The sequence below is a fragment of the Anomaloglossus baeobatrachus genome, chromosome 2 (genome assembly GCF_048569485.1).
Source record: "Anomaloglossus baeobatrachus isolate aAnoBae1 chromosome 2, aAnoBae1.hap1, whole genome shotgun sequence".
NCBI classification, from domain to species: domain Eukaryota; kingdom Metazoa; phylum Chordata; class Amphibia; order Anura; family Aromobatidae; genus Anomaloglossus; species Anomaloglossus baeobatrachus.
Window position 1 is genome coordinate 238,717,879 of NC_134354.1, and position 25,536 is coordinate 238,743,414.

Genomic DNA, 25,536 nt, shown 5'->3' on the forward strand with positions numbered 1-25,536 from the left:
GAAGGGCCCTTCAATGTCATTACGAGCTCGTCGCCGCAACCTTGTCTGCGACTGACAGGCAAACAGTCAACGAGCAGTTACGACCTTTGCCCGTCTCCACCTTTTCCGCTGTGACATAATTTTGAAATACAAGGGTTTCATCTCTATTCATTTAACATACAATTATTCTGGTAAGAAAACAATACAAATAAAATAAGAAGATGGTGAGAATATAAGGGAGGGAGGGTGGGACAAAAGGTTCTAGGGGGCAGCCGGAGGGAAAGAGGAAATCACTGACCCAGGGCACTGAATTTAACCCTGTAGGTGTGGCTGGACCCCCCTTCCCCTGTGATCCCGTTAGTCAGCTGGGCATTACAATTAGTGGCTCACCTAGGGAGTGGTGGACAGAGGGGAAATGGGCACAACCATTGTTTCCTTTAGCATTGGTCAGGTGGGCTCCACAGTCAGAGGCACATTTCTTAAGCAGTACCGTGCCTGCCAGTACAGCAGGAAAAATAAGTATTTGACACACTGCCAAATTTGCAAGTTTTCCACCTACAAAGAATGGAGAGGTCTGTAATTTTTATTGTAGGTACACTTCAACTGTGACAGACAGAATCGCCCACCCCACCCGAAAATCCAAAAAATCTGGATTTTAAAATAATTAATTTGCATTTTATTGCATTAAATAAGTATTGGATCATCTACTAACCATCAAGAATTCTGGCTCCCACAGACCTGTTAGTTTCTTCTTTAACCCCTTTACAATCAAGGATGTACTGGTACGTCCTTGGTCCCCTCCCTCCGGTTAGGCTCCAGCACCTGTTAACCTCTTACATTACGCTATCAAATACTGACAGTGGCCACGGAAGGGATAGCGCCGTTCCCCGCTGCCATTGATGGCCCCGTGATTGCCTTGGTGTTGTCATGGTAGGGGTCAGGGTCAGCTGATGCTGCCATAACTCACTTTCTGTGAGAGGTGATAGAGTGCCGACACCACAGGAGATGAGCATTTCTGCTGATCAGAGCGATGATGCTTTGAGCAGCAGAAATACACAGGTGATTGGACTGTGCAGGCATAAAGTTCCCTAGGAGGACAATTAAAATAAATAAAAAATGTAAAAAAATTTTTTTAAAAAATAAAAATTCAACCCATCGAAAATAAAATGGGTAAAAAAATACACATTTGGTAGCGCCGCTTTCAGAACTCAAAATATAAAATCAATTAATCAGATCAGTACATGGCCTGTTGTGAAAAAAATTCCAAACACCAAAATTGTTTTTTGGTCACTGCAACATTTCTTTAAAATGCAGTAACAGGTGATCAAAACATTGCATCTATACAAAAATGGTATAATTAGAAACGCCAGTTCAAGATTCACAAAATAAGCCATCACTGATCCCCACGTCCAAAAAATTGAGAACGCCACAGGTCTCAGAAAATGGTGACAAAAGCGCAATTCTGTTTTTTAGACAAACTTCTGAATTCATTTTCACCACTTATCTAAAAGTATACATGTTTGGTATCTGCGAACTTGTACCGACGTGAGGCATCACGAGGGCACATCAGATTTACCATATAGTGAATGTGGTAAATAAAAGATGCCCAAAACAATCGTGCAGTTGCACTTTTTTGCAATTTTACCACACTTGGAATTATTTCCTGTTTTCCAGTACTCTGTATGGTAAAACTAATGGTTTCATTCAAAAGTACAACTCGTCCCGCAAATAATAAGACCTCATATGGCAATATTGACAAAAAATAAAAAAGTTATGGCTCTTGTAAGAAGGGGAGGAAAGAACTGAATATCTCCCGGAAGTGAAGGGGCTAAGAAGCCCTCCTACTCTGCACTCATTACCTATATTTATTGCACCTGTTTCAACTCGGTACCTGTATAAAGTACACCAGTCCACACACTCAATTAATCACACCCAACCTCTCCATCATGGCCAAGACCAAAGACCTGCACAAGCTGGGATGAGCTACAGAACAATAGGCAAGCAGCTTTGTGAGAAGGCAACAACTGTTTGCACAAATATTATAAAATGGAAGAAACATGAGATGACTGTCACTCTTACTTGGTCTGGGGTTCTATGCAAGATCTCGCCTTGTGGGGTAAGGATGATTCTGAGAAAGGTCAGGAATCGGCCCAGAGTTACACTGAAAGCCCTGGCCAATGACCTAAAAAGAGCTGGGACCACAATCTTAAAGATTACTGTTAGTCACACACTACGATGTCATGCATTGAAATCCTGCAGGGCGCTCTAGGTCCTCCTGCTCACACCAGCACATGACCAGGCCCGTTTGAATTTAATCAATGACCATCTGGATAATCCAGAGGATTCAGGTGGTCAGATGAGACTAAAATAGCACGTTTTTGTATCAGCATCATTCTCAGTGTTTGGAGGAAGAAGGATGAGTACAACCTCAAGAACATTGCCCCAACCGTGAAGCATGGGGGTGGAAACATCATACTTTTGCAGTGCAAATGGGACAGGATGAGTGCACTGTATTGAAGGGAGGATGGATAGGGTCATGTATCGTGAGATTTTGGCCAACTACCTTGCTGAGAAACACCTCAGGGTTTGTTTCAGAATCCACAAAAATCAAGACTCCAACAGGAACTATGAAGGAGCCATTCACTTGTTTGAAACCGATGTAGTCACTGTGAAATCTGTCTGGGCTCAGTCCTGGAAGCATTCGTCTTTTTTAGACATGCACAAAAAAGTGGCAGACAGGTCTGTGGCAAATAGACAATGATTTAATTAATATCTGCAGGCAGTTATCTCCACACCTCGGCCATGTAAGTTGTCCACAAGAAATTGTATATACTCCATTTCCTATGCATCTAATTATTCTGGTAGCTTCCATCCATGTTTAATGTAGTAAGCTGTGAGACACCTGCATGTCTGTATTAAATTTTACTGGTGTTCTGACTGAATATGTATAACTATCTTTTTTCCCCTATAGGGACCATTCTCTTATAAAAGTTATCAATGTCGGCCAGAGATTCCTGGTAAACAAGGTACAAGACTATATACAAAGTAAAATTGTCTACTACCTCATGAACATTCACGTCCAACCACGGACCATCTACCTGTGCCGACACGGTGAAAGTGATTGCAATGTAGCTGGGAGGATTGGAGGAGACTCAGGACTCTCAACACGAGGAAAACAAGTACGTACAATTCTACTATAAATATGTAAGATGGTGATCTGAAAATTAATTCTGTATCATTGACTAGCAGACAACATCTTCACAGAATAGGCATAATGGAGATAACATTTAGATGAAAGGGCCTCCTGCATGTGGAAATATACTTGCTGAAATATATTCTTTTCATTTAGTATGCCAAGGAACTAAAGAAGTTCATAGAGGAGCAGGAAATTGTAGACCTTAAGGTGTGGACCAGTCAACTGAAAAGGACGATTCAGACGGCAGAGGCTCTTGGGGTGGCTTACGAACAGTGGAAGATTCTCAATGAGATTGATGCAGTAAGTCAGCTGTCATGCTCTATGTGGGTCTGATAACCTGGATTGGCACTGCCTTCACATTACGAATTTGATTTTAATCTTTTCTCACCGCTGGAGAAAGTTACCACTACAGTCCTGCTCTGAGCTGTGAAATCTGTGCTGCTGTGGTAAATTCATCCAGTGGTGAGAAGAGCTCAGTAGGCAGGTATTGGCTCAGCAGTGTAATCATTATGCTGTTGTGCTCTGAGCACTGACTCCGCTTTACTCTGTCAGTGTAAAGCCCCATTCAGATGTCCGTGATGCTTTGACGTCTAAGACTATGTGCACATGCTGCATTTTTTTGACGCTGCGTTTTTGCGCGTTTTTGGCTGTTAAAAACGCACAGAAACGCACCCGTGGAAAAAAAGCGGCAAAAATGCATGCGTTTTTACCGCGATTTGGTGCGTTTTGGGCTGCATTTTGCCGCGTTTTTCATCTCTGCGTTTTTCTGCGTTTTTCCAATGCATTGTATGGGGGGAAAACTCAGAAAAACGCAGGAAAGAATTGACATGTCCATTTTTTTTTTTTTTAAGCTCAAAAACGCAGCTTAAAAAAAAAAGTTGTGTGCAGACAGCAAACATAAAAACTCATAGACTTTGGTGGGGAAGCAAAGTCATGCAGTTTTGAGGCCAAAAACGCACCCGAAAAACGCTCAAAAATGCCGCGAAAAACGCACTGTGTGAACCCTAAATGAGGCTTTACACTGCTGTTTGCAAAGCACATCAGAAAAGAAGACTTTGTCTCTGGCTACAGCACTCTGCACATTCAACTTCATTGCACAGAGTGTAGTAACCGGTCAGTCATCTTTTTTGTATTACGGATGAGGCTTACACTGAGTAGAGCTGAGCCAGTGTTCAGAGGGCGCTATAGAAAAAGAAAGTAAAAAAAAAAAATAAACAAATACAAATGTAATATAAAATTAATGAACCCTAACGCAAATGCCATAAGCAGAAACATAATAAATATTTCAAAAAATTAGATGCAAAGCTAGCAAAACTGAATAACTTTTTTTTTCTAGTCATCGTAGTCTTACTGATTAACAGATTGAAGTTACATGTACCTTGAGTATACAGTAATCCTAAGTGGTACAATTAAAAAGATACAGCTTGCCACATGCAAAAAAGTTAAGAAAGAAAAATGAAATAATTCCTAAAATGCAGTATTAAAAAAAAAATAAATAAAATAAAACAAATCTGCGTACTGAACATTATGGTTATTTTTACATGTAGACTTTAAGTGGAGCATATGATATGATACGTGACCCTGATTTGGTCTATTGTTTGTGCATCTGTTGTCCCAAATTGTGGTCACATAAGGCAGATCTCTTCTTCTGGTAAATTTCTAATACTGTTTTTATCTGCTCTTTTAGGGAGTCTGTGAGGAAATGACATATAAAGAGATAGAGGAGAAATTCCCAGAAGAGTTTTCTCTGAGAGATCAGGATAAATATCTCTATCGGTACCCTGGAGGAGAGGTGAGTACAAAGCATGGTGACCTGACACTTGGATGGTAGAGAATTGTATGTAAACCATGCCTTTTTGATAACCCTGGCCCTGTAATCTTTACCTGACGACAAAGAGGGAACACAATCTAAAAGGTATAATTAATTAGGAGCAGAGTTCCTCCTCTGTCACAGATGCTTACTGCCATTATAAGGCTAATTTCACACATCAGTTTTTTCCAATCAGGCACAATCCGGAAAAAAACGGTTAAAACGGATCCAGTACAGCATCCGTTTTATCCCCATTGATTTGTATTGTCACCGGATTGTGCCTGACGACCTTGCGTTGCATCCGGCTTTTTCCGGATACGGCTTAATTAATGAATGCGGTGGCCGCATGGAACGTTTCATGCAACGTTTTTTGTCTCGTAAAAAAAACCGCACAGCGCCGCACCAGGGGCATTATGAAAGTCTATGCACGCCGAATCCGGTGGCATGCATCAAATGCCGGAAGCATGTACCGGATTCGGTTTTTACTTCTGAGCATGCCCAGAAGTGATTCTCTGAGAAAATCGGTGCGAGTGGAGTGCGATAAAACATCGCATTCCCCTCGGACCAATTCTAGCCTGTGTGTCAGCGTACATGAGCGATTATTTTCTCAGTCCTAATCGGACCGAGAAAACAATTGCAGCATGATGCGACTGTAATGCGAGACTCTTTTCTCTCGCACCCATTCAAGTGAATTGGGCGAAAGAAAAATCGCACTGCACTCGCGGTACACCGGTGTACCACGCGTGCAGAGCTAGAGTCGCAATAGCCTGCTACGGAGGAGAGAGGGAGATAAATCCCACCTTCCCCTCCTCCGTGCCAACACGCCCCTCCTGAGAGCCTGCCCGCCCCCCCGCAGCTGAGGTCTGCTCGCAGGGTCGGACCTCAGATGCAGGCACACTAGCATGATACTCGGCTCCTGCTGTGCTGCCAGCGCGAGCCGAGTGTCATGCGAGCATCGCAGTAGTGCCATGTGTGGCCCCAGCCTCTCACACTCACTGACTCATTCACTCACTCTCACCCACTCACCGATCACCGGCGCTGCACGGCATTCACACTGCTCCGGCGGCGTCTCCTGATTTGAAAATGCCGGCCGCTCATTATTCAATCTCGTATTCCCTGCTTCCCCCGCCCACCGGCGCCTATGATTGGTTGCAGTTAGACACGCCCCCACGCTGAGTGACAGCTGTCTCACTGCAACCAATCACAGCCGCCGGTGGGCGGGTCTATATCTTGCAGTAAAATAAATAATTTAAAAAAGACGTGCGGTCCCCCCAATTTTGATACTAGCCAGGGTAAAGCCACACTCCTGAAGGCTGCTATTCTCAGGATGGGGAGCTCCACGTTATGGGGAGCCCCCCAGCCTAACAATATCAGCAAGCAGCCACCCGGAATTGCCGCATGCATTAGATGCGACAGTCCCGGGACTCTACCCGGCTCATCCCGAATTGCCCTGGTGCGGTGGCAATCTGGGTAATAAGGGGTTAATCATGGCAGGCGTCTATGAGACACCCCCAATGATTAACCTGTAAGTGAAAATAATACACCCAAAAAAATACTTTATTTGGAATAAAGGACAAAAAAACACTTCTTTCACCATTTTATTAAAATCCCCAAATACCCCTTCACATCCGACATAATCCACACGAGGTCCCGCGACGCTTTCAGCTCTGCTACATGAAGCTGACAGGAGCGGCCGTAGAACACCGCCGCTCTCTATCAGCTCCACGCAGCAACTGAGGGAGTCGCGCTGTCAGCGGTGACGTGACTGAGGTAATGTCGGTGTATGTGCGGTGATGTGCGGCAGTGCCGGTGTATGTGCGATGATGTGCGGGAGTGCCGGTGTATGTGCGGTGATGATGGAGTCTCTCTCAGCCTTTAAAAAGAAAAACAAAAACGGATCGTTTTTTTTTACCGGATCAGTCACATCAGTTTTTCCCAATCTGAGACTGATCCGTTTCATCAGGCACAAACCGGATTGTGCCTGATTGGAAAAAACTGATGTGTGAAATTAGCCTAAGACAGTGCCAACGTCCCGGAATATCAGACTGCCTCGTGTCCACAACTTTCTGTCTTGGTTAAACTGGACTGTGGAGTTTACTTCATTCATTTTTACAGCTTGTAAGCTCCTGGGTAGTCACAACTTTGCTATGTAAAGACTGAATACGTGCTGTAATGGAGGCCTGTATTCTGCTCACAGTTTTACTATTCCCATAATAAAGGCCTATAGCCTATATTTTCATACAGTGCCTTCAAAAAGTATTCATACCCCCTGAACTTTTCCATGGTTTTCATATTATATCCACAAATGTAACTGGGTTATATTGGGATTTTATGTGATACACCAACGCTAAGTAGCAAGTTCATGAGAAGTGTATAACAAATGATACATGGTTTTCTAAATAGTCTAAAAATAGAAATCTGAAAACTGTGGTAGTGCATTTGTATTCAGTCCTCTGAGTCAATACTTTATATGACCACCTTTCACTGCAGTGACTGCTGCAAGTTTTTTGGGTATTTCACTACCATCTTTGCACATCTAGAGGTTGACATTTTGCCAATTCTTGGCAAAATAGCACTACCTAAGTGAGATTGGATGGAGGTGTTTGTGAACAGCAATTTTCAAGTCTTTCTACAGATTCTCAATGGGACTTAGGCGGGCTTTGCACATTACGACATCGCAAGCCGATGCTGCGATATCGAGTGCGATAGTCCCCAACCCCGTCGCAGGTACGATATCTTGTGATAGCTGGCGTAGCGAACATTATCGCTACGCCAGCTTCACATGCACTCACCTGCCCTGTGACCGTCGCTCTGGCCGGCGACCCGCCTCATAGCGACGTCACACGGCAGGCGGCCAATAGCGGCGGAGGGGCGGAGATGAGCAGGATGTAAACATCCCGCCCACCTCCTTCCTTCTCATTGCAGCCGGGAGGCAGGTAGGAGATGTTCCTCGCTCCTGCGGCTTTACACACAGCGATGTGTGCTGCCGCAGGAACGAGGAACTACATCGTACCTGTCTCTGCACCGGCATTATGGAAATGTCGGAGAATGCAGCGATGATACGATAACGACGCTTTTGCGCTCGTTCATCGTATCAAAAAGGTTTTACACACTACGACATCGCAAGTGACACCGGATGTGCGTCACTTTCGATTTGACCCCACCGACATCGCACCTGCGATGTCGTAGTGTGCAAAGCCGCCCTTAGTCTAGACTGTGACTGGGCCATTCACACATGAATATGCTTTTATTAAAACCATTCCATTGTAGCCCTAGCAGGATGCTTAGGAGCATTGACCTGCTATAAGGTGAACTTACTCCCAGTCTCTTGCAGTTTTCCTCCAGGATTGCCCTGTATTTGACTCCATCCATCTTTCTATCCACTAGGACCAGATTCCCTGCCCCTGCTGAAGAAAAGCCTCCCCACAGCATGATGCTGACACCACCATGTTTGGCGTTGGGGGTGGTGTATTCAGGGTCATGTGCAGAGTTAGGTTTCTGTCATACATAGCGTTATGCATTTATTACAAAATGGTCTACTTTGGTCTCATCTGACCAGAGCACCTTCTTCTTCATGCTAGCTGTGTCCCTTACATGGCTTTTTACAAACTGTAAACAAGACTTCTTTTGGCTTGTTTTCAAAAATTGCTTTCTTGTCACTCTTCCATAAATGCCAAATTTGTGGAGTATAGGATTAATAGTTGTCCTGTGTACAGATTTTCCCACATAAGATTTGGATCTTTGCAGCTCCTCCAGAGTGACCATGGGTCTCTTCACTGCTTCTCTAATTGGTACTCTCCTTGCGTGGGATATCTGTTTTGGTGGGTATCCATGTCTCGGTAGGCTTGCTGTTGTGTCATATTGCTTCCATTTTTGGATGATGGATTGAACAGTGCTCTGTGAGACGTTCAGAGCTTTGGCTATTTTTTTTATAACCCTGCTTCACTCTTCACCACAACTTTATCCCTAACCTGTCTGTGTTCCTTTGTTTTTATGATTTCATTATGCTGTTTTATTCCTAATTCTCTCAAACATTATTCATTTTTCTGTTTTTTTGTTTTTGTTTATTTTGTGTGAGCCGGGGGGTGTAGTTTATTGAGTCATTGGGGGAGTTTTTGCATATTTCAGAATTTACAAAAATAATGCACTTAAAAAAAAATTGTACTTATTTATAGCATCGTCATATTCTGTAAAACTTTATACGCATGATCCCCATAGGTTATTTAAATTTCGAGATCTAATCAGTATGTCTTTGAAGTGTGTTAGAAAACCGGACTGCCTGGAGAAAATCCACACAAACACAGGGAGTGTGATTACACCAATCTTATAAAAATGGCTCATGCTGTGTAATGTGTATGGTGCAATAAGTGTCTAAAACTGATAATACATTTTGCTTACTTTACCTGTGCTCGGTCTGATACTTTTCCTTGTAAGGGTACCTTCACACTAGCGATGCAGCAGCGATCCAACCAGCGATCTGACCTGGTCAGGATCGCTGCTGCATCGCTACATGGTCGCTGGTGAGCTGTCAAACAGGCAGATCTCACCAGCGACCAGTGACCAGCCCCCAGCCAGCAGCGACGTGCAAGCAACGCTGCGCTTGCACGGAGCCGGCGTCTGGAAGCTGCGGACACTGGTAACTAAGGTAAACATCGGGTATGGTTACCCGATGTTTACCTTAGTTACCAGCTCACACCGCTTAACCTAGCGTGTGCAGGGAGCAGGAGCCGGCACTGGCAGCATTAGAACTGCGGAGGCTGGTAACGAAGGTAAATATCGGGTAACCACCTTGGTTACCCGATGTTTACCTTAGTTACAGCTTACCGCAGGCTGTCACACGCCGGCTCCTGCTCCCTGCACATTCAGGATTGTTGCTCTCTCGCTGTCACACACAGCGATGTGTGCTTAACAGCGGGAGAGCAACAATAAAAAAACGAACCAGGGCTGTGTGTAACGAGCAGCGATCTCACAGCAGGGGCCAGATCGCTGCTCAGTGTCACACACAGCGAGATCGCTAATGAGGTCACAAAAACCGTGACTCAGCAGCGATCTCAGTAGCGATCTCGCTGTGTGTGAAGCACCCCTAAGGTACAACTCACCTTAACGCATACATTTATTAATCAAATACAGCAACTTCCTAATGTTATCAGGCATTTTTCCTTGAAAGACCTGATTTATCATCACTAGGCATATAAATGACAGCCTTTTCCTCTATCACTGGATCGCAGACAAACATAAAATTATCATTTGTCATCACAATCTAAAGGTATCAGTCTGTATGCTATTGGCAGATCATTTCCACAGCTAAAATAAATATGTTTGACTATGTAGTTTTGCTGTAGAAATGTTATAAATGCTGTTCGTAAGAGCTTCCAAATGTGAAGATCCACTTAAAAAGGATCTACTGAATGTAATTATTGACGACCTATCCAAAATACAAGCTCTCAGTACAAAATCAGTAGCGGTACCAAACCTTCGACTCCGACTCCTCAATTTCTCTTGCACCGACTCCTACATATATTGCTTATAGTTAGGTGAAAAATGTATTGTAGTACATGAACATGTGTATGTGAACATCAGACATTTAATATTTTTTATGATACAATAATCAAGATATTTGGATAGAACATAAAATATATTTATTGGAATACAACTTTAGAACACAAAAAACTGTAATAAATTGTAAATATGTAATACACTATGTAATATACAGTGGATTACATATATATCTTGTGTGTATATGTATATGTCTATGTATGTATATATATATATATATATATATATATATATATATAATAAATATATTACATATTGTATTACATTTTTTCAATTCTTTAGTTTTTTGTGTTCTAAAGTTGTATTCCAATAAATATATTTTATGTTCTATCTATAAATATCTTGATTATTGTATCATAAAAAATAATTAAATGTCTGATGTCACATTGTACTACAATAAATTTTTCACTTAAATATAAGCATTATACTAAATGTTATTATTTAGTAAAATATTCCGCACATTCTGCATTGCACTACTGTCCCCAATTTATTATATATTTTAAGAGTCTGAGTCAGTGCATTTTATACCGACTCCGACTCCACCAAAATGAGCTCCGACTCCAAAGCCCTGCGTACAACACCTTGCACCCAAGAATCTGGTCTGCAGAACGTAATTACTGATGAGCTGTCCAAAGTACAAGTCATTAGTACACATTCAGTGGTGGTCCAACATCTGGCACGCCAAGGATCTGGTCCCCAGAATGTAATTATTAAGGAGCTGTCCAAAGTACAAGTCATTAGTACATGTTTGGTGGTGGTCCAGCACCGGCATGCCAAGGATCTGCTGATTGTTGCTTCTGGAAGCAAACAGTGTATGGAGCTGGTACAGCAGTGCTACCTACATACACTCTGTAGTTCCTATTACCAGATACTGAAGGTCAAATGTCGCTAAGCTGCAGTACCCAAATATGGCCACTACAGTGTACAGCTCTGTTGATTTGATGGACCCCCAAAGATAGATATTGATGGCCGCTCCTTAGTACAGATCACCAAAATCATAAGTCCAGGACAATGCCTCTTATATATTTTCCTTGATATTACCTTGATACTTCCCTAGATTTCATATCTCACGTAATGCATTGTAATGTTTTGTCCAGTCTTATCAAGATCTTGTACAGCGCCTGGAACCTGTCATCATGGAACTAGAACGACAAGGGAACATTCTAGTTATTTGCCACCAGGCCGTCATGAGGTGCCTTTTGGCTTACTTTCTAGATAAAAATGCAGGTAAGGAGCTATCTGGATCCGTTATTGTCTTGTAAAAGTGTATTCATTGACGTTTTAGTGTAAAGCTGGTGTCACACATAACGACGACGACAACGACGTCGCTGCTACGTCACCATTTTCTGTGACGTTGCAGCGACGTCCCGTCGCTGTCGCTGTGTGTGACATCCAGCGACGACCTGGCCCCTGCTGTGAGGTCGCCGGTCGTTGCTGAATGTCCAGCTTCATTTTTTGGTCGTCACTCTCCCGCTGTGACACACACATCGCTGTGTGTGACAGCGAGAGAGCGACGAAATGAAGCTATCAGGAGCCGGCACTGGCAGCTGCGGTAAGCTGTAACCAGCGTAAACATCGGGTAACCAAGGGAAGACCTTTCCCTGGTTACCCGATGTTTACGCTGGTTACCAGCCTCCGCTCTTGCTGCCAGTGCCGGCTCCTGCACTGTGACATGTGGCTGCAGTATGCATCGGGTAATTAACCCGATGTATACTGTAGCAAGGAGAGCAAGGAGCCAGCGCTAAGCAGTGCGCGCGGCTCCTTGCTCTCTGCACTGTGACATGTAGCTGCAGCACACATCGGGTTAATTAACCCGATGTGTACTGTACCTAGGAGAGCAAGGAGCCAGCGCTAAGCGCCGCTCCCTGCTCTCTGCACATGTAGCACAGCGACGTTATGATCGCTGCTTCTGCTGTTTGACAGCTAAGCAGCGATCATAACAGCGACTTACAAGGTCGCTGTTACGTCACCGAAAATGGTGACGTAACAGCGACGTCGTTGTCGCTGTCGCTTAGTGTGACACCAGCTTAAGGGTTAATGATCTACGAGTGACACAAGGCCTAGATAGATCCAACAGGGTTGACAAAGTGCATTATTCATTGCATACAGTACTGAGGGCTGGCAGTAACGGATCTAACATTAGGGGTTTTTACACTAACAGGAAAATCCCACTGGAGGGACCTACATGAGTATTTTATTACTACTTCTTGATAGAAAAGTATCCATCATTGTGTAGAGAGAGCTTGTGTACCTACATGTACACCTGCGAAGAAGTTGTGGTAAAGTCTTAAAGGGGTTGTCATAGACTGCAGAAACAGCACCACACTCGTTCACAGGATGTGTATGATATTTCAGTCAACACCATCAATTTCAATAGACACGAGGTACACTATCAGATGTATATTTACAGTATCTTGAAAAACTATTCATACCCCATGAACTTTCCACGTTTTTCACATTACATCCACAAACTGAAGTTTATTTATTGGGATTTTATGTCATATACCCTCACTAGGTAGCAAGTATTTGTAAAGTGTAAAGGAAATGATACAGGGTTTTCTGTATATTTAAAAGATATACATTTTGTGATGTGCATTTGTATTCAGTCCACCTGAGTCAATACTTTGTAGGACTACCTTTCGCTGCAATTACTGCTGCAAGTCTCATCTAGAGGCTGAAATTTTTGCCCACTCTTCTTTGCAAAATAGCTCCAGCTCAGTGAAGTTGGATGGAGAGCATTTGTGAACAGCAAATAGGCTTGCCACAGATTCTCAATAGGATTTAGGTCTGGACTGTTGTGACTGGGCCACTCACACACAAATATGCTTTGATTTAAACCAGGGGTACACAACATTTTTTGGTCCAAGGGCCACAAAAAAAAATTTAAAGGGGTATTTACATGAATTCATCACAAGAACCACCATGAGTACATTAAGACATCAGAAGCAAGTTTTAAGTATTTGAGGAGGATTTGCGGAATTTCTGCTCCCAAAAAATCAGTGTAAACACATGCTAATTTAAGCTGAGTTTTTGGAGCAGAAATTCAAGAAATCGTCCTAATAAAAATATGCAAAACATAGCAATTTTAGAATAGGTTTTAACATAGCCATGAAGCACGTTATGGATTGCTACGTATGTAGAAGATTAGAACCACCGTCAGTACATGAATACAGAACCAAGCATAGTGCAGCAATCAAATGTAATATCAGTCAGCCCCATGTACAATTGTACAGCTTGAGCCTACAAATCCCAGTATGATACTGCCAGTTGTTACCAGCCATCATCAGACAGCTGACCATAAGGACATTGTCAGTCTCGCACAACATTTACAACAAGGTACCTTTATAGACGACATCTTCTCTGATTGGAGTCTTTTGTCTCCACGTAGTACAGACACCATGATGAGATTTCATGTTCAGAGCTAGTCTATGTAGACTTCTCTTTTCTTCATCTTCAGCAACACATCCTAACACAATTCCAATTTCCTTATAATTAAAAGTATCATCATACTGCTCATAAATAAAAAATATTTCACATACTGTGCCCCTAAATAACTACCGTATTTTTCGCTTTATAAGACGCACCTGATTATTAGACGCACCCCCAAATTTGGTCAAGGAATAGAGATTTTTTTTAATAAATGGGGTCCGTCTTATAATGCCAGTGTCTGTCTAACAAATCATATAGGGTATATGTCCCTCATAGCCCCCCATCCTAAAATTAGCCCCCTTAATCTGGATATGGCCACCTTATATTGAATATAGCCCCCTTGTGCCGGCACACGTCCCCCAGTGATGCCACATGTCCCCTGTGGCTGGTACACGGCCCCCTGTGGCTGGTACACGGCCCACTGTGGCTGGCACACTGCCCACTATTGCTGCACACGGCCCCCTGTGGCTGGCACACGGCCCACTATTGCTGCACACGGACCCCTGTGGCTGGCACACCTCCCCTGTGTTAGATATCGCCCCCAGGCTGCTGCTTTTAGTAAAGTAAAACACTCTTTCCTTACCTTCTCAGCGCTGTCCCTCCTCGTGTCTCCCTCCGTGCTTGTGAGCTCCGGCTTCCTCCACTTCCTGGTTCTCTGCACCGGTCATGTGATCGGCACAGCAGAGTGATATCATCTCTGCGTGCCTGATCACAGACAGCAGCTGAGACACCTGGAGATCAGCGCTGGAGGAGGTGAGTAAAGAGTGTTTTATTTCTTCATCGTTCCTTATGGGAGACCCAGACCATGGGTGTATAGCTTCTGCCTCCGGAGGACACACGAAGTACTACACTAAAAAGTGTAGCTCCTCCCTCCTAGCATATACACCCCCTGGATAACCAAAAATAGCCAGTTCAATGCTTTGTGTTCAGGAGGATCACACATGCATTCTCATCTGATTTTTGATTTTAAAGAGTTGGAAGAAAAGCGGGTCCAAGCTGGACCCCCGGCATGTCCCTTCTCACCCCACTGTGTCGGCGGTGCTGTTAAGGTTGATTTCAAGGCTGGAGCCTTTACATGCTGCGCTCCTTCACCATCCCCTAGGGCTCTGGCTTGAAGTGGGAGCCAGCACGGTTCTCACTGCTTTGCAAGAGACCGGTCTCCATCCGCAGCCCTCTCAGGACCCTGCCGGACAGAGCACTCACTCCTCAGGGACCTGGCCCTGCGTCTCTCAAGCTAAGTATTTGAGACGTTATTGTCAGGGGGTCCCTTGCATTTTTTATTGTTGGGGAGAGTGTGTTAGTTATTTTGGTGACATTTCCGGCCGGTTCTCTGGTTTTCTCCTGAGAACCGCGCCGAGGGTGCCTGCTCGCCGGCCGCTTTGTAAAATCTAGTCCCCGGCTTCAGCTGCGGCCTACTTTCGGTTTCACTGCCCCTGCATGTCAGTCATGCAGAGGGACAGTGCGGCGCCGCCCACCGGCCGTTCAGCAGAGGGGAGGACACTCCTCTCTGAGGAGATGTTTCCCTCCCCTGTATATCCCCTTGGCCCTCCGGTTCCCGCTCTTGGTCTAGGCCCCGCCCCCCCTCCTCACTCCGGCGCCATTTTATCAGCGTTCTCACACTGATCGGCGCTGGCAGCTGCATCTATGCAACCTGTCTGGGGGTCTGAGCTGTGGGATCCGGAGGGCACACAAATCGGTCTGGTAAGCCACAACTTCTGGTTGTGGACTTTATTATACACTCTCTGGGGGTCATTCTGAAGGAGTGTGTTCTTTACTGCAGAGCACCCACCTCAGCAGCATGTCTCACACTAGGAGCAAGGCTGCAAGGCTGTACTCAATATGCACTGCATGTAAGCTCGTACTGCCTGAACCGAGCACATATCCTCATTGTGATGCCTGCTCAAACATGGTGGTGCCTCAGCCTGGAGTCTCCCCAGTGGTCCCTCAGGCTGCTCCGGCCCCGGTGACTGAACCCCCGGCTTGGGTAGAATTGTTTACTAAGTCTATCTCCCAGTCCTTTGCTGACTCCATGGGAGAGCTGTCCCGGACTGTGCTGAGCATGCATCAGCCCCCTTCACAGGGTGCCCCTGCTGCTTCAGCTCGTTCTCCAGAGCTCACAGAGGATTCTTCATCTGCTCCCAGACCCCGTCCTCCTAAAAGGAAACGCAGGGACCCCTCTCCTTCCTCGTCCCGCGGCTCCGATTCACGAGCCGATTCGCAGAACGAGGAGGATGTCTTTACTGGGGGCTCGGATGCTACCTCTATGTGTGCCCCATTGATCTGACTGAGGGGGATGCAGATGTTAGTGATTTGATTGCGTCCATTAATACTGTACTGGACCTCAATCCGCCAGTATCAGAGGAGCAACCCTCTCTGGCAGAAAAGCACCAGTTTACTTTGCCTAAGAGACCAAGGAGTGTGTTCTTTAACCACTCCAGTTTTCAGGCCACTGTGTCCAAGCCCAGAGCCTGTCCTGACAAACGCTTTCCTAAGCGTGGTTCTGATGACAGTTTTCCTTTTCCACCAGAGGTGGTCAAGGAGTGGTCTCTCTCTCCAAAGGTGGACCCTCCGGTGTCTAGACTCTCAGCCCGGACAGTTGTATCTGTGGCTGATGGCACCTCACTCAAGGATCCCACTGACCGCCAGGTTGACCTCCTGGCCAAGTCTGTCTATGAGGCGACAGGGGCCTCGTTCTCCCCATCTTTTGCAGCAGTGTGGGCTCTCAAAGCCATCTCTGCTTCTCTGGAGGAGATGCATACCCTCACTAGGGACTCTATGCCTGAATTGGTTGCTTTAACTTCCCAGGCTTCAGCCTTTTCAGCCTACGCCATGTCTCCCATGCTGGAGGCCTCTCACCGCACTGCGGTGGCCTCCGCCAATTCCCTCGCTATCCGCAGGATCTTGTGGCTTCGTGAGTGGAAGGCGGATGCTTCCTCAAAGAAGTACCTTGCTGGGCTCCCATTTGCTGGGTCCAGGCTGTTCGGTGAACAGCTGGATGAAATTATTAAGGAGGCTACTGGCGGGAAGAGTACTTCCTTGCCACAGACTAAAACCAGGAAACCTGTCCAGGGCAAGAACCAGTCGAGGTTTCGTTCCTTTCGTTCCTCTAACTGGTCATCCTCTAAGCCCTCGGCCTCGTCCACTAACTCGGCCAAGGACCAGAAGCCCACCTGGCGCAAGAAGCCGCGTCCACAAGGGTCCGCAGGAGCTGCTGCCACCAAGGCAGCCTCCTCTTGACTATCTGGCCGAGCCAGCAACGTCCTTGGTCGGTGGCAGGCTCTCCCACTTTGGCGACGTGTGGTTTCAACACGTCTCCGACCAGTGGGTGCGGGATATTATCTCCCACGGCTACAGGATAGAGTTCTCTTCCAGCCTGCCAAACAGATTTTTCTGTCAACTCCCCCCTGCTCCAAGGCCGCCGCCTTCTCTCAGGCCGTGGCATCCTTGCAGGCCAACGGAGTAATTGTACCGGTTCCCGCCAGGCAACGGTTCAGAGGTTTCTATTCAAATCTCTTCCTAGTCCCCAAAAAGGACGGTTCCTTCCAGCCCATCCTGGATCTCAAGCTTCTCAACAAGCATGTTCAGGTGCGGCATTTTCGCATGGAGTCTCTGCGGTCAGTCATTGCCTCAATGACCCAAGGGGATTTCCTGGCATCCATCGACATCAGAGATGCCTATCTGCATGTGCCAATTGCAGTTTCGCACCAACGTTGGCTACGTTTTGCAATCAGAGAGGAACATTTCCAATTCGTGGCTCTCCCCTTCGGGTTAGCCACGGCCCCTCGAGTATTCACCAAGGTCATGGCAGCAGTGGTTGCGGTTCTGCACCTCCAGGGGTTGGCAGTCATTCCTTACCTGGACGACCTTCTTGTCAAGGCTTCATACAGCGCAGACTGTCAGCGGAGTGTCTCGCTCACTCTCGCCACTCTTGTTCAATTCGGATAGCTTGTCAATCTGCCCAAGTCCACTCTGACCCCGACCCAAGAACTCACGTACCTAGGGATGCAATTCGAAACTCTGCCGGCACTTGTCAAGCTGCCCTTAGTCAAACAGCAGTCCCTCCATCTGGCGGTGCGCTCTCTGTTGAGGCCCCGCCGTCATTCCATCAGGCACCTTATGCAGGTGCTGGGTCAGATGGTGGCGTCAATGGAAGCGGTTCCCTTTGCGCAGTTCCATCTGCGTCCTCTGCAGCTGGACATTCTCCGTTGTTGGGACAAGCGGATTTCTTCCTTGCACAGGTTGGTGGCTCTGTCGCCACAAGCCAGGAGCTCTCTTCAGTGGTGGCTTCGGCCTCTCTCTCTGTCTCAGGGACGCTCCTTCCTGACCCCGTCCTGGGTGATCCTCACCACGGATGCCAGTCTTTCCGGCTGGGGAGCAGTATTTCTCCACCACCGAGCACAGGGCATTTGGACTCTGTCCGAATCAGTCCTCTCAATCAATGTGCTGGAAATCAGAGCTGTGCTCCTAGCTCTCGTAGCCTTTCACCACCTGTTGGCGGGCAAGCACATTCGAGTCCAGTCAGACAACGCGACAGCAGTTGCCTACATCAATCACCAGGGCGGGACTCGCAGCCGCCTGGCAATGTTGGAGGTTCAACGCATCCTTCAGTGGACGGAGGACTCCAAGTCCACCATATCCGCAGTCCACATCCCAGGCGTGGAAAACTGGGAGGCAGATTATCTCAGCCGTCAAACCGTGGACAGCGGCGAGTGGGCTCTGCATCAGGCAGTGTTCCGTTCGATCTGCCGCAAGTGGGGCACTCCGGAAGTGGATCTAATGGCATCCCGGCACAACAACAAGGTCCCGGTTTACGTGGCTCGCTCCCACGATCCTCAGGCCTTTGCAGCGGACGCGCTGGTTCAGGATTGGTCCCAGTTTCGTCTGGCTTACGTGTTTCCCCCTCTAGCTCTCTTGCCCAGAGTCCTGCGCAAGATCAGAATGGAGGGCCGTCGGGTCATTCTCATCGCCCCAGACTGGCCCAGGCGAGCTTGGTACCCAGACCTGCTCAGTCTGTCCGTAGAGGTGCCGTGGCATCTCCCGGACCGCCCAGACCTTCTCTCTCAAGGTCCGTTTTTCTGCCAGAATTCTGCGGCTCTTAGATTGACGGCGTGGCTCTTGAGTCCTGGATCCTGACGGCTTTCGGCATTCCTCCCGAAGTCATCTCCACTATGACTCGGGCTCGGAAGTCTTCCTCGGCAAAAATTTACCACAGGACTTGGAGAATTTTCCTGTCCTGGTGTCGTTCTTCCGGCCATGCTCCTTGGCCTTTTTCCTTGCCAACCATCCTGTCCTTTCTACAGTCCGGTCTGCAGCTAGGACTATCCCTCAATTCCCTTAAGGGACAGGTCTTGGCTCTGTCAGTGTTCTTTCAGCGGCGTATCGCCCGACTGGCTCACGTGCGCACCTTCATGCAGGGCGCATCTCACATCATTCCACCTTACCGGCGGCCTTTGGATCCCTGGGACCTTAATCTGGTCCTCACGGCCTTACAGAAACCCCCCTTTGAGCCTCTTAGGGAAGTTTCTTTGTTTCGACTTTCACAGAAAGTCGTCTTTCTGGTGGCCATAACTTCTCTCAGGAGAGTCTCTGACTTGGCCGCGCTCTCTTCGGAGTCACCTTTTTTGGTTTTTCACCAAGACAAGGTAGTTCTCCGTCCGACTCCGGATTTTCTCCCTAAGGTGGTTTCTCCTTTCCACCTTAACCAGGACATTTCATTGCCTCCCCTTTGTCCGGCCCCTGTTCATCGCTTTGAGAAAGCGTTGCATACTTTAGATCTTGTGCGGGCGCTCCGGATCTATGTGTCATGCACCGCTGCTCTTAGGCGGTGCACCTCTCTTTTTGTGCTGACCACAGGTCAGCGCAAGGGTCTCTCGGCTTCTAAACCGACCCTAGCTCGTTGGATTAGGTCGGCCATATCCGATGCCTACCAGAGTACTCAGGTGCCTCCCCCGCCGGGGATCAAGGCGCACTCGACCAGAGCCCGTCGGTGCCTCTTGGGCTTTCAGGCACCAGGCTACGGCTCAGCAGGTTTGTCAGGCTGCCACTTGGTCTAGTCTGCACACCTTTTCAAAGCACTACCAAGTGCATGCTCATGCTTCGGCAGATGCGAGCTTGGGCAGACGCATCCTTCAGGCAGCTGTCGCCCATTTGTGAAGTTAGGTTTTGCCTACTTCTCAGTTTTCTGTTTATTCCCACCCATGGACTGCTTTGAGACGTCCCATGGTCTGGGTCTCCCATAAGGAACGATGAAGAAAAAGAGAATTTTGTTTACTTACCGTAAATTCTTTTTCTTATAGTTCCGACATGGGAGACCCAGCACCCTCCCTGTTGCCTGTTGGCAGTTTTCTTGTTCCGTGTGTTTTCACCGGCTGTTGTTGTAGACAGAGGTGCCGGTTGTTCCGGGTTTTGCTCTATCGCTACTTGTGGGTGGATGTCCTCCTTCAGCTTTTGCACTAAACTGGCTATATTTGGTTATCCAGGGGGTGTATATGCTAGGAGGGAGGAGCTACACTTTTTAGTGTAGTACTTTGTGTGTCCTCCGGAGGCAGAAGCTATACACCCATGGTCTGGGTCTCCCATGTCGGAACTATAAGAAAAAGAATTTACGGTAAGTAAACAAAATTCTCTTTTTTTACTATGTGCAGCAGCATGGGGGCAATATCTAACACGGGAGGCATGTGACATCAAAGGCGAGCACAGGCACATATAATATGCGCTGCTCCCCCAGCCCATCGCCGCGGTGCAGTTTCAGCACCATGGTGATGGACAGCAGCTGTGCATATTATATGAGCGGGAGCAGGAGATCAAAGGCTCCCTCCCGCAGCTTCACCAGCCCCCAGAACCGCTCCAGAGTGGACCCTGCAGTGTGTGTATATATGTGTGTGTATATATATATATATATATATATATATATATATATATATATATATATATATATATATATATATATAATTACACCCCCCCCCGTATATTCGGATTATAAGACGCACCCCCTACTTTCCCCCAAAATTTGGGGGATCAAAAGTGCGTCTTATAAAGCGAAAAATACGGTAATTCCTGCACAAAATATTCCCCTCCCACGCTGTGCCTCTCTATAATCTCTCCCCACACACTTCCCCTTTCCATCATATTCCCACACAGTTCCCATCTCCATCATATCCTCCCACACAGCCCCATTCCATAATATTCCTCCCACGCTGTGCCTCTCCATAATATTCCCACACTGCTCCTCTACACAATGCCCCTTTCCTTAATGTCGTCATTCCCCACACACACTTCTCCTCTCCATCATATCCCCATAATATCTCCCCCATACTGCCCTTCTCCATATTTCTCCCCCCACACTGTCCCTTTCCTTAATATTCATCCTCCCACACTGTCCCTCTCCATAATATTCCTCCTCACACACTGCCTCTCTCATTAATATTCCTCTCCCACACTGCCCTTCTCGATAATATCCCCCAAACTGTCCCTCTCCATAATATCCCCACACTGCCCTTCTCCATAATATTCCTTCCCCCACGCAGCCCCTCTCCATAATGTTCCTCCCCCTACACTGCCAATCTATAATAATGCCCCCCCTACACTGCCCCTTTCCATAATAGCCCGTCCTCAACACTGACTCTCTCCATAATATTCCTCCTCAGACTGCTCCTCTCCATAACATTCTTCCCCCCCACACTGCCCCTCTCTGTACTATCCCCCACACACAGCCCCTCTCCATAATATCACCCCCCCACCAAAATATCTCATCAAACTATCCTTTTCCATAATAATCCACTGCCCGTTGCTATATTTTGTACCCTTTCACAATATCTTCCCATAGTGTGTGCACCTTGACACACATTTAATTTTCAGCTCCTCTATTTAGTGCTTACCAGGGCTGACATGTCCACTGCCTTTGTGGCAGCAGCGTGGTAACATCAGCAGCGTGCTGAACCTCATCACGCTGTTGCACATCAGAACAGGGGCTAGCAGGTTCTCTTCTGCTCTTCCGCAGTGCCAGCTCTCAGGTTTTCAAGCGTATTCACATCTGACTGGCTTGAATACATTTGAATATTGGAAGCAGGGAGCGGCGACTGCCAGACAGGTGTATTTTAAATAGTGTTGTAGCTCACTAATTGGAACACAGATGGAATAGCCAGGAATGCACCATCTACTGGATTATCTCCATTAGTTGGGAGATGAACATATAATTTATTAAGAAAGTGCCATGTAGTACAGAGGGTTCATTCGAGGTTAGCTGCTCTGGATCCTACGGTGCATACACAAACTGATATCCTCACATCCTCATAGCTTCAAGAGACCAGTAAGCTATTCACTTGCGCATCAGGTGATGCAGTGCTGCTATATTTGGGAAGGTTAAGCACCAAGTCAGTGCAAGGCTATACACACACACCGTAATACATTGTGTGCAGAATTATTAGGCAAGTTGTATTTTAGAGGAATTTTTTTATTAGTGATCAACAACTATGTTCTCAATCATCCCAAAAGACTCATAAATATCAAAGCTTAATATTTTTGGAAGTTGGAGTGGGTTTTCTTTAGATTTGGCTATCTTAGGAGGATATCTGTTTGTGCAGGTAACTATTACTTTGCAGAATTATTAGGCAACTTAATAAAAACCAAATATATTCCCATCTCACTTATTTATTTTCACCAGGTAAACCAATATAACTTTTCAAAATTTAGAAATAAACATTTCTGACATGCAAAAACAAAACCCAAAAAAATTAGTGACCGATATAGCCACCTTTCTTTATGATGACACTCAACAGCCTACCATCCATAGATTCTGTCACTTGCTTGATCTGTGTACAATCAATATTGCGTGCAGCAGCCACCACAGCCTCCCAGACACTGTTCCGAGAGGTGTACAGTTTTCCCTCCCTGTAGATCTCACATTTTATGAGGGACCACTGGTTCTCTATGGGGTTCAGATCAGGTGAACAAGGGGGCCATGTCATTATTTTTTCATCTTTTAGACCTTTACTGGCCAGCCACGCTGTGGAGTAGTTGGATGCATGTGATGGAGCATTGTCCTGCATGAAAATCATGTTTTTATTGAACAATACCGACTTCTTCCTGTACCACTGCTTGAAGAAGTTGTCTTCCAGAAACTGGCAGTAGGTCTGGGAGTTGAGCTTCACTCCATCCTCAACCCAAAAAGGTCCCAGAAGTTCATCTTTGATACTACCAGCCCATACCAGTACCCCACCTCCACCTTGCTGGCATCTGAGTCGGAGTGGAGCTCTCTGCCCTTTACTGATCAGCCTCTGGCCCATCCATCTGGCCCATCAAGAGTCACTCTCATTTCATCATTCCATAAAACCTTTGAAAAATCAGTCTTAAGATATTTCTTGGCCCAGTCTTGATGTTTTATCTTATGTTTCTTGTTCAAAGGTGGTCATTTTTCAGCCTTCCTTACCTTGGCCATGTCCCTGAGTACGGCACACCTTGTGCTTTTTGATACTCCAGTAACTTTGCAGCTCTGAAATATGGCCAAACTGGTGGCAAATGGCATCTTGGCGCTTCACGCTTGATTTTCCTCAATTCATGAGCAGTTATTTTGCACCTTTTTGGCCCATCAAGCTTCTTGCGACCCTGTTGGCTATTTGCCATGAAACGCTTGATTGTTCAGTGATCACGCTTCAAAAGTTTGGCAATTTGAAGACTGCTGCATCCCTCTGCAAGACATCTCACAATTTAGGACTTTCCAGAGCCCGTCAAATCTCTCTTCTGACCCATTTTGCCAAAGGAAAGAAAGTTGCCTAATAATTAAGCACATCTTATATAGGATGTTGATGTCATTACACCACACCCCTCCTCATTACAGACATGCACATCACCTGATTTACATAATTGGTAGTTGGCTCTCAAGCCTGTACAGCTTGGAGTAGGACAACATGTATAAAAAGTATCATGTGATCAAAATACTCATTTGCCTAATAATTCTACACACAGTGTAGTGTGTTTATTTCCTTTGTATATATTGGAAGAACACAAAAAAAGATAATAAAGGCAAATTAGACATAATTTCACACAAACCCCCCAAAATTGTTTGCACCTTTCCAAGATTGTGAGTAAACAACTTTTATTTCCTGCATTTGATGCTCATGGCAAGTAACAAGTGTGAGCAATATGAAAATCACACCTGAAGCCAGATAAAAACAAAAAAAGAAGTTGACTCAATGTTTGCATTTTGTATGCCACACAAAGTATGGAGAATAGAAAGGGGAGAAGAGAACTCTCTGAGACTCAAAATTGTTGAAAATTATCAACAATCTCAAGGTTACAAGTCTATATCTCCAAAGATGTTGATGTTCTTTTGTCCACTGTGCGCAGCATAATCAAGAAGTGTACAATCCACGGCACTGTATCTAATCTCCCTGGATATGGGTGGAAGAGAAAAATTGATGAAAGGTTGCAACACAGAATAGCCCGGATGGTGGATAAGCAGACCCAATCAAGTTAAAAAAAAATTCAAGCTGTCCTTCAAACTCAGTTCACGTTGACACTGATGCATCCTATCTTTCCATATTTCAGTGAATTGAAAACACTGTTGCTGAGACCCAGAAGGACTCCACTGCTGACACAGAGATATAAAAAAGCTAGACTACAGTTTTCCAAAATGTACATGAGTAAGCAAAAATTCTTCTGGGAAAGCGTCTTGTAGCCAGATGAGACCAAGATAGAGCTTTTCAGTAAACTATATCATTCTACTGTTTACTGAAAACAGAACGAGGTCTGCAAAGAAAAGACCGTGCCTATTGTCAAATTTGGTTTCGGTTAAAAGACGTTTTGGAGTTGTTTTGCTGCCTCTGGCACTGGTTGCCTCGACTTTGCACTGCATCATGAAAGCTGAAGATTACCAAAGGATTTTGGGTTGCAATGTAATGTCCAGTGTCAGAAAGCTGAGTTTACGTCCTAGGTCATGGGTCTTCCAGCAGGAAAATGACCCCAAACATACTTCAAGAAGCCCCCAGAAATGGATGTAAACAAAGTGCTGGAGATATCTGAAGTGGCCAGCAATGAGTCCGGATCTAAATCCGTTGAACACCTGTGGAGAGAACTTAGAATTGCTGTTGGGAGAAGGCACACTTCAAATTTGAGAGACTTGGAGCAGTTTGCAAAAGAAGAGTGGTCCAAAATTCCAATTCAGAGGTGTAAGAAGCTTGTTGATGGTTATAGGAAGCGATTGATTGCAAATATTTAATTTTGAGTGAGTGTGTTCGACACTAATCCGGTACTCTATCAAACATCGGGGTGTTTGGGTACTCTCTGTGCTCGGAGGAGTATCACAGGTGCTCGGATGTGTCCTTCATGAAACAATGACCACAAAGTACAGGCTTGCTTCACTGCGTGATGTGTAATCATTTTTGTGCCCGCCCATCTCTACAGATGTTCGCTCCAAAGCGTCAGCAACCAAATATTAAGTTGAGGGTGCCAACAATTTTGTCCAGTCCATTTTAGGGGTTTTGTGAAATTGTCCAATTTGCCTATTTTTCTGTTTTTTTTTTTTTGTTTTTTTTTGTTTTTTTTGTTTTTTGTTTTTCCAATACGGACA

The 25,536-nt window shown here is 45.8% G+C and overlaps 1 protein-coding gene across 2 annotated transcripts in view; it reads left to right on the forward strand.

The window, feature by feature from the left end:
- PFKFB2 (6-phosphofructo-2-kinase/fructose-2,6-biphosphatase 2) overlaps positions 1 to 25,536 on the forward strand; it is a 65,569-nt gene that overhangs the window by 28,011 nt on the left and 12,022 nt on the right. For both annotated transcript variants that reach the window (XM_075333699.1, XM_075333697.1), the window contains exons 9-12: positions 2,951 to 3,158; positions 3,329 to 3,475; positions 4,863 to 4,967; positions 11,639 to 11,768. In XM_075333699.1, coding sequence (XP_075189814.1) covers positions 2,951 to 3,158; positions 3,329 to 3,475; positions 4,863 to 4,967; positions 11,639 to 11,768 — 590 coding nt within the window. The remainder of the gene's footprint in view (positions 1 to 2,950; positions 3,159 to 3,328; positions 3,476 to 4,862; positions 4,968 to 11,638; positions 11,769 to 25,536) is intronic.